The sequence below is a fragment of the Myotis davidii genome, unplaced genomic scaffold, assembly GCF_000327345.1.
Source record: "Myotis davidii unplaced genomic scaffold, ASM32734v1 scaffold489, whole genome shotgun sequence".
Classification (NCBI taxonomy): Eukaryota; Metazoa; Chordata; class Mammalia; order Chiroptera; family Vespertilionidae; genus Myotis; species Myotis davidii.
This window is the reverse complement of record NW_006299708.1, coordinates 279,184-289,568: the sequence shown is the minus strand read 5'-3', so window position 1 is coordinate 289,568 and position 10,385 is coordinate 279,184. Positions and strand designations below refer to the sequence as shown.

The 10,385-nt window shown below is 37.5% G+C and overlaps 1 protein-coding gene across 1 annotated transcript in view; it reads right to left on the bottom strand.

Moving 5' to 3' along the window:
- The window catches only part of COL4A5 (collagen type IV alpha 5), a 278,780-nt gene that overhangs the window by 50,682 nt on the left and 217,713 nt on the right, over positions 1–10,385 (bottom strand). Inside the window, exon 38 of the mRNA XM_006775788.2 lies at positions 3,773–3,899. Within this exon, the coding sequence (XP_006775851.1) occupies positions 3,773–3,899 (127 nt within the window). The remainder of the gene's footprint in view (positions 1–3,772; positions 3,900–10,385) is intronic.

Genomic DNA, 10,385 nt, shown 5'->3' with positions numbered 1-10,385 from the left:
CCATTTTCCATTCACAACAACATTTGGGAATTCCAGTTGCTCCAAATCCTTGTACAACATATGGTGATATCAGTTGCTTTAATAATAGGCATTCTGGTAGGAATGTAGTGCTAATTCATTGTGGTTTTAATTTACATTTACATTTCTCTGATGGTTAATGGTATTGATCAACTTTTCATGTGCTGAGTAGCCATCCACATATATTCTTTTATAAAATGTCTGTTTAAAGTTTTCCCCATTTAAAAATATTGAATTGTACATCGTGTTAGTATTGAGTTGTAGAAACTCTTTAAATATCCCAGAAATCAGTCATTTGTCAGATATATATTTTGCAAGTATTTTCTTCTGTGCTGGCTTCCTTATTCATTTTTTATGGTATCTTTTGATGAAAAAAAAAAAAAAAACAACACAAAAGAACTTAGGTTCTTGAGAAGAAAAAAACCCAGAGTGGTGCAATTGGATACCTGTATGGAAATAACAAACCTGGACCCCTACTTTGCCCCATGAAAATATTTTTATTTGAGATGAACCATAAATTGAAATATAAAATCTTAAACATTAAACTTTATAAAAAAAATTACAAGAATATTTCCATAAACTTGAGTATATAAATATTTCTTGAATAGGACACAAAAGCACTAAACATGAAAGAAGATTGATAAATTGGGCTTTATTAAATTTAACAAGTTTTTTTCACCACACAACAGCATTAAGAGAATGAAAGGTAAATCTGAGACAGCAAGAATGTATTTGTTTTTTTTTTTTAGCAAGAACATATTTGTAACATATATATCTGACACAAGACTCACATTTAAAATATGTAAAGAACTGCCTTGAATCTATAAGATAAAAGGTAAAGCACCCAATGAAATATGAGGAAAAAGGCTTGGAGCAGGAATCACTTCAAAATGATGCTACCCAAATGAGCAATAAGTATATCCAAAGATGTTAAATATTATCATTCATTAGGAAAATGTAAATTAAAACTTCAATGAGATACCTCTATATAACCACTAGAATATTGAAAATTAAAAAGATTGACAATACCAAGTCAGGCAAGGCTATGGCCAACTGGACATTTCACAAATAATAACCACTATATGATCATGGCAAGCACCAGGAGCCATCCATGGACATTTCATACATTGCAAGTGTGGCTATAATTTATAAAACCACTTTGGAAAACTGACACCATCTAATAAATTTAAATATCTACAGACCCTATGATTCAGTAATTCTATTACTAAGTTTTTGTCTAAGAGAAAAGGGGACATATTGTATATCCACCAAAAACATGTCAAAGAATGTTAATAGTATCTTCTGAGGAAATTTCCCTCTACTCTTCTTTATTCTTTCAACTGGTCTAATAATCTGTCTCAATATGAGATAGATTAAAAAGAGAAAATAGCCAAAACCGGTTTTGCTCAGTGGATAGAGCGTCGGCTTGCGGACTGAAAAGTCCCAGGTTCGATTCCGGTCAAGGGCATGTACCTGGGTTGTGGGCACATCCCCAGTAGGAGGTGTGCAGGAGGCAGCTGATTGATGTTTCTCTCTCATCAATGTTTCTAGCTCTCTATCCCTCTCCCTTCCTCTCTGTAAAAAATCAATAAAATATATTTTAAAAAAAGAGAAAATAACCAAATGTAGTTACATACATGTGTATGGGAACCCCACATACATGAGAGGTTTAGAGACTGAAAGATAAAATGAGGCATATGTGGCATCCTGAGCTAAGGAAGGAGGTAAGGCAACTGAGACTTTAGAAGGGAGGAGGGTAATTTGCAGGATGACAATAAGAGCAGATGCTCAGTAATTACATATTTCTTCTGACCTATAATTAGGCCATAAAAAGTAATTTCTGGTAATAATCCTTATTATGGGCAAGGCCCCCAATTTAAATTCTTTAAGAGATGCTGGGAACCGGTCCATCCTTGCTGTTTCAAGGGACCTGGCATATATGGCATACTGTTCTTAATATGTTTGCTCACCTTCTTGGCACTATGTGTTTTAACCAAGGTCACCTCTCTGAGAAAGGTTGTTTCCCCAGGTAGAGATTTTCCCCTGAAGTTAGGGAGGGAATAAAACCCCTTCACTAAGTGCCAGGCGGGTAATTAATCTCTTTATTTTTCGAGTGAACATGGCTACAGAACCTGGCTGGAGAACCTGGAGAGCCTAGCAAGAGAACATGGACACAGAATTTGGCTGGAGATCCTGGACAGAACTTGGCTGGAAATTGTGGCTAGAGATCCTGGCAAGGCTGCTGATCAACTGAACGCTGTCTCCGTGTCATTCCTTCTTCGCCGACTCCATCCACACCTTTGGGGACCCTTGGACCTGCTGGGGTTGGACCCCAGCAAAGAGAGAAGTAAAAGTTTCTTGTGAGCCCACAGGGTCTCAATGGCCTCCAGCTCAAAATAATCCATGCCAAGTGGCAAATCTTGGGGAAACTTGTTCTGAATCTCTTCAACTCCCAAAATGAAAACAAAAAATCCATCAACAGGAGAATGGGTAATTGATTACAGTATATTCTTCAATGGGATATTATAGAGCATTGTTAAAAACAAAAACAAAAACAAAACACGTACTGAAGCATGCAATAAGATAAATGAATCTTATGGACATAATGTTGAGTGAAAGAAGCCAGACATAAGGATATATACTGTGTGATTCCATTTATATGAATTTCAAAAACCGGCAAAATTAATTGATGGTGATAGAAGTCATAGTAGTGGTTACTTGGGAGAGTGGGTTCACTGTGAAGAATGTGTAAACTTTATGGTATGAAGGAACAATTTCATAACTTGATATATATGGTGGATACAAGGATATATACATGGGTAAAAATTCATTTATATTCTTGTACACTTTACTGTATTTATGTTATTCTATATAATAAAAGGCTAATATGCAAATCAACCAAAAAGCAGAATGACCGGTTGCTATGACATGCACTGACCACCGGGGGAAGACGTACAATGCAGGAGCAGCCCCCTGGTGGTCAGTGTGCTCCCACAGGGAGAGCACCGCCCAGCCAGGAGCTGGGCTCATGGCTGGTGGGGACAGCAGTGGTGGCGGGAGCCTTTCCCGCCTCTGCCTCCATGGCAGCACTAAGGATGTCAGTTGGACATCCCCCAAGGGCTCCTGGACTGCAAGAGGGTGCAGGCCGGGCTGAGGGACCTCCTAAAGTGCACAAATTTCATGCACCAGGTCTCTAGGATTTCAATAAAAAGGTTAAGGAAAAGATAACTAAAGGCCAGTTCCACCTATGCCACTGTTAACCCAAAGTAAAGGGACTATAACAATCTAGTTCATGCTACCTTCTTGTCTATAATGCTAAGTCCTTTTGCTTGCACAACACAGTCTTTGTCATTTGAATGAATGGTATGATTGTTTATTCTACCAATAGCTACCCACTGTGTACCTTAGTACAGTCTAAGAGAATCAGCAGCATACTAAGGTTCGGCAATATATATTATCAATTACAAACATTGTAAGGCCTCTTAATTGATTTGTGGCCAACAAAGATTGGAAAATGATCCATCAAATTGTCCTATGTCCACAGGATATTGTTCTGCTGAGTTGGTAATTCTCATTTTATACAGAAAGAAATTTGGTCAAAGAAAAGTTAAAGAGCTAGTTCAAAATTATGTTGCTAGTCAGTATCTGATTAGAATAAAAATAGAATAAAAGCCTGCCAAATAAGTTGCTCTGTGATATAGGTTAGAGTAGATAAAGAAAGAGAGAATGAAGCATTTAAGAAAAAGAATATTACCAGGGAATCCAGGAAGGCCTGGTTGTCCTTTTGCTCCAGGAGTTCCTGGTAATCCAGGCAAACCAGTATCTCCCATAGAACCTTTGATGCCAGGATTCCCTGGGTATCCAGGCAGACCAGGCTCACCCTAGAAATTTGAATAAAAAGATAAAACTAAAGTCTCCCCAGTATTTAGATTATATAATGACATAACATTTATAGACCTTTTACTATATGTCAGGAGCATTACTGAGTGATTTACATAAATTGCTTAATTTAATCATTTTAACAGCCCTTTGAGTTAGACTTTATCATATCTTATATAATAAAAGCCTAATATGCAAATCAACCAAACAGCAGAACGACTGGTGGAATGACCGGTCGCTATGACACACACTGACCACCAGGGGAGAGATGCTCAATGCAGGAGCTGCCCCGAGCCTGCAGGCCCTAGACCAGCCAAGGCGAGTGCCAGTGGGTTCCTCCTAGATTACCCCACTGGTCTCCTCCCAGCTGTAGTAGCAGGGGGCAGGGCTGGCGAGTGGGCAGTGCCAGACCAGCCAAGGTGGGGGCCCATGATCGCTCCGCTGGTTGCCCCACAGATCAGCCCTGATTGCCAGCCAGGCCTAGGGATCCTACCCAAGCACGAATTTCGTGCACTGGGCCTCTAGTCCTTTTATAAATAAGAAAAGTGAATCTTGGAGATGTCAAGTGCTTAAAGTTGCTAGTAAGTGCATTATTTTCATTAATCCTTAACAACACTATAAGAAATATTAGGTGTACCTGTTAATAATGCAGATTTTTTTCAATAGATGGAGTGGCACATATGTTGATATATATGTGATTTGATATGTATATGCTATTTTGTTATATTGACAACAAGCTTCAAAACTTCATATGTCAAATTTGCATAAGGTGTTTCAAAGGAAGGAAAAGGGGTGCCACATCAACTGAATGAAAGACAAATAGAAAAGCGAAAAGTCATCAGTAAAATGTTGCTTCAAAGGCACGAAAAAAAGTCTTTTTTGCATCGAATTGTGACTGACGATGAAAAGTGGATTTATTTTGAGGATCCCAAACGCACAAAATCATGGGTTGATCCAGGTCAACCATCAACATCAACTGCAAGGCCAACAAACTTCAGAAAGAAGACAATGCTCTGCATTTGGTGGGATCAGGAAGGTGTGGTGTATTATGAGCTTCTAAAATCAGGTGAAACTGTTAATACTGATCACTATTGACAACAAATAATCAATTTGAACCAGGAAATGACCAGAAAATTCCAGAAGACACAGCAAGGTAATTTTGGTTCATGATGACACACCACCACACACGTCAACACCAGTTAAAGACACGTTAAAAGATCTTGCCTGGGAAGTATTAACCCACCCACCATATTCACCAGATCTTGCTCCTTCAGATGACCACTTGTTACGATCGATGGCGCGCGCACTTTCTGAGCAGCACTTCAAAACATACAAAGAAGTGGAAAATTGGGTTTCTGAATGGTTTGCCTCAAAACAAGAAAAGTTCTATTGGGAGGGTATCCACAAATTACCTGAACGCTGGGGGAATGTGTAGCTAGCGATGGACATTACTTTGAATAAAGCACTTTTGATGTTTCTCTTGAAATTATTGTGTTTTCTTTGATTACAAAATCTGCTATTATTAACCGGTACACTTGGTATACTGTTATTATCCCCATTCTATAGTGATTCAGCTGGTAAGTGGTGGAATTGGATTTGGATCAAAAGAGTCTGATTTCAGAAGTTGTGATAATCATCCCTAGTATGCTACAATAAAATTAATTGCTTAGAATAAGCATGTCAAACAAAGATACAGTAGATTCTACTGCAAAAGTTTAATTTCATTTTAACATTCAGAGGTCTATCAATTCTTTAGTGAACATCTCAAATCCCATTTTCTCCATGAAACCTACCAAGACAAAGAGCTTACCCTAAGAATTTAGTTCAGGTTTTTATTTTGTCACACCTATAATTTTTTTATATACATGTCTTCACTCTTCAATTACATTGAAAATGTCTTTGGGGTCAGAGATAATTTGTGTATAACCACTTTTGTTCAATGAACATTTGCATTAAGTTTTGTCTTAATGGAGCCTTAGAAAAATTCATACCCACTTTCAAAAATTAAGACAAAATTTTCCCAATAACAATAAGAACATATTTCATAACTTTACATTTACAACTATCACAGTGTTCACTGCTCTGCTCATGAGGATTGTGACCTATCCAACAAAATGTTAGTGTGCAACATCATCTGCTGAATACTTCCTTCTTAATGTAGCACTTATGCTTGTCTAGGTAAATAAGATCATTTATTTGTGACTCAATTATTTTTGCATTATAGTAAAAGCCTTTTCAACTAATGCCTTTTACAACCAATTTAAAAATAATTAAGAGTCTTGGGATATAAATATATATATACGTTTGTATAAACCTTTATAAGTGAAATGTCAGCACAGATTTACACACATAATAGGTATACAATTAAATTTTCTATTGGATTGGTTCCATCTTAGGTATTTACACACAGAAAAGCTTTGAATAAAATATCATTATTCTTGTTACTTATGAACCAATGACATTTATATGCCAATATAACATACAAGAAGAAAATTCATATATTCTGCTAATGGTAAACCTGAAAGGCAAAGTACTATATGGTAAAGTACTATATGTTAAGTTCTATAAATAACCCAATCTATAATTTCAACCAGCACATGTTACCCAATACAGTTCTTATCACTACCCCATGGTCTTAATACTTCAAACCAAGTAAACTGTAAAAAAAAAGTAAATATTTTACCAGGGTTTCTGAAAAGGACTCAATTTACTAGTTTAAATTTTATCTAAACTTTTATTATTTATATATGCTTTCAGAGAAAACAATGAGCTTCAACAAAGATAAGCAAGAAGAGATAAAACAGAGCACTCAGAGAATCAAGAAACTGGCCAGGAATCGTGTAAATCACTCTGAAAAGGGGAAATTATGGTTTATTTACATTTCCAGCAAAGGCCAGACATTACTTGAATACACTTAAACCACAATTATGTACATTTGTTCTTCAGGCTTTTATAATAGACATATAACATTATATTAGTTCAGAAGTACAACATAATGACTAGTTATTTGTATACATTTGAAAAATGATTACCATCTATCTAGTTAACATCTATCACCTTACATAGTTATAAAATTTTTTGTTCTTGTGATGAAAACATTTAAGATTAGCTCTATCAACTTTCAATATACAAAAGTGTATTATTAATTATGGTCACCACGCTGTACATTACATCCCATGATATTTATTTTAAAGCTATAAGTTTATAATTTTAAAATTTTATTTTTGCCCTAGATGGTTTGGCTCAGTGGATTGAATGTTGGCCTGTGGACCTAAGGGTCCCAGGCTCCATTCTGGTCAAGGGCACATACCGCAGTTGCTGGCTCCTCCCTCTCCCGGGTCCTGGTCAGGGTGCATGCAGGAGGCAACCAATGGATGTGTTTCTCTCACATTGATATTTCTCTCTGTCTTTCCCTCTCTCATCCATTCTCTCTAAAAATCAATGAAAAATATCCTCAAATGAGGATTTAAAAATGTATTCTTCAATTACAGTTTATTTTCAGTATCATTTTGTTTTAAGTTTTAGGTGTACAGCACAAAGGTTAGAGAAGTGTAGATTTTACAAAGTGATTACCCTGATACTTCAAGTACCGATCAGGCACCATACATATTTATTACAATATTATTGACTATATTTTTATGCTTTACTTTATATAATCATTTGTAACTACAAAATTTGTACTTCTGAGCCCCTTCCTCCTTTTCACCCAGTCCCCTAAAGCCCCTCTCTTTTGAAAACCATCACTCTGTTCTCTGTATCTATGAGTCTACTTTTACTTTTTAATCTCCTTCACCCATTTTGCCCATCCCCCTCTGCACCCTCCCACTTTTGGCAATTACTAATCTTTTGGTATATCCATCAGCTGAATTATTCTTGTTGTTTTCCTTTTATTTGTTTATTCTTTTAGATTCAATGTATAAGTGAGATCATATGGTATTTGTCTTTCTCTGTCCGACTTATTTGACTTAGAAAATGCCTTCAATGTCCATCTATATTTTCTCAAATGGCAAGATTTCTCTCTTTTTTTATGGCTCAATAATGTGATATGTAATTTATATATGTATATCATTTTCTTTATCCATTCATCCATCAATAGACATTTAGTTTGCTTTCATAACTTGACTATTGTAAATAATGCTGCATTGAACATGGGAGTGCATTTATCGTTTCAGGTTAGCTTTTTTTTTCTTATAAGTACTCAGAAGTGGTATTGCAGAATCATATGGTAGTCCTATTTTTAATTTTTTCAGGACTGCCCATACTCTTTTCCACAGGGTCAGTAGATATTTATATCTGTCCAAGACATCCATGGAGTCCTTTCGTGTACGAAAAAAAGTTCATGAAATTTGGTCCTGTCCAAACCGTTCACACTTGAAAAACGTCCCTGGGTTCAAATAGCCCACATTTCTTTCCACTTTGGGTTTACAGAATTAATTCATAAAAATACTATAATGTTTAATTGGTCCAATAATTATGCTCTGGCTGTATTTCCAATTATAACCCTTTTTTCCTCAGTAGCCTAAGTGATAAAAAAAAAAAAAAACATGGGGTCAGGTAGATGGGTCTGGTTTCAAACCTTACAGGAGACTGGGATTTATATTAACAATGGTACAAAGGTCTCCACAGATGTTTTTGAATAGGAAAAAATTTCAGTGAGAAATTTACTTTTCTTGCATAATTGCTCTGGCTAAGACTTCCAGTACCATCTACACTAATAAAAGACCAAGATGCTAATTGACCATACCTTCTCTATGCCCACCAGCCAATCAGAAGAGTCTGCAAATTAACCCAACAAAGAAGGCAGTTAATTTGCATACACAGGCGCCCAGCGAAGACTGAAGACAGTGTAGAAGGAAGCCAAGCACTGTAGAAGGGAGCCAAGCAGCGGAGAAGGGAATGGATCGCAGGTAGCAGAGATGGGAGCAGAGCTGAGGCAGCGGACATGGGAGGGAGTGAAGTGGCAGAGAAGGGAGGGAGCGAGGTGGCAGACACAGGAGGGAGGGGAAGCAGAGGACATGGGAGGGAACCGAGGCGGCAGGGAAGGGAGGGAGCCGAGGCGGCGGAGACAGGAGGGAGCTGAGGTAGTAGACACAGGAGGAAGCAAGGCAGTGGAAAAGGAAGGGAGCAAGGTAGCAGAAAAGGGAGGGAGCCAAGCAGTGGAGAAGGGAGGGAAAGAAGCAATGGAGAAGGGAGAGAGCCGAGGCAGCAGAGAAGGGAGGGAGCTGAGGCAGTGGAGACAGGAGGGAGCCAAGGGTGAAGTGGCAAAGGGAGGGAGCAAGGCAGCGGATAAGGGAGCGAAGCCTGCCTCGGTCGGCTTCGCTCCCTTCTCTGCTTCGCTCTGGTCTCAGGAAGCTCTATTCTTGCAGGAATCTTCCTGCAACAGGTCTCTAGTGTTTAATAGGAGTGATTAGAATGTGCACCCATGCTTGTTTTTTTGTTTTTTTTCCCCTGATCTTATAGTAAAAGCTTTAAGTCTTTTGCCATTGGCTATGATATTAGCTGTGGGATTTTCATAGCTATGGCTTTAATTATGTTCAGGTAGTCTCCTACTGTTACTAGTTTGGTGAGTGTTTGTTTGATTTTTAATCCTCACCAGAGGAGATGGTTATTGACTTTAGGGAGAGGAAAGGAGAAAGAGAGAAACAAAAAGAGAGAGAGACATTGATGTGATACAGGAACATCAATTTGGTTGCTTCCCATCCTCCCCCTGACCAGGGATGGAACCTGAAACCTATGTATGTGCCCTGACGGGGAATCAAACCTTCAACCTTTTGGTGTATGGGACAATGCTCCAAACAACTAAGCCACACAGGCTGGGCTAGCCCTCTCATTTCACAGATAAATACTAAGTAATTGTGCTTCATAATTTTAAAAGTTTTTTAAAATCTAATTGAAGCCCTACAATAACTCTGTAAAAAACGTAAAATAATTATTCTATTTCTATTTTCAAATAGATTTTACTGACAAAATAATGGAGATACAAAATAAGTAAGTGACTTACAAGGTTATATAAACAGACTCAAGACTCAAATTTCTGCATACTGATTTCTTATCAATTTTTTTTTACAGTACTGCATTAATTATACCATTTGACTAATAGGAAAATACTCTCATAACTATGACATATTTAAAAGAAAGTCCTCATCTGACCTTTTACCACTAACCTTATTTGTTTTTTATTTTATTTTTTCCATCACCATGTATCCCCTCTATGCCTTCTTATTGCTTAACAACTCAATAATTATAGTCTTTTTGTGTGCTTGCCATCTCCCAATCATACTATTATGTTTCCTGAAAATTTTATTCTACTCCTTCTTTATTATACACTAGTAGCCTGGTGCACGAAATTTGTGCACATTAAAAAGGAATTAATTGGCCTAATCGGTTTGGCTCAGTGGATAGAGCATTGGCCTGCAGACTCAAGGGTCCCAGGTTCAATTCCGGTCAAGGGCATGTACCTTGGTTGCGGGCACATCCCCAGTGGGGAG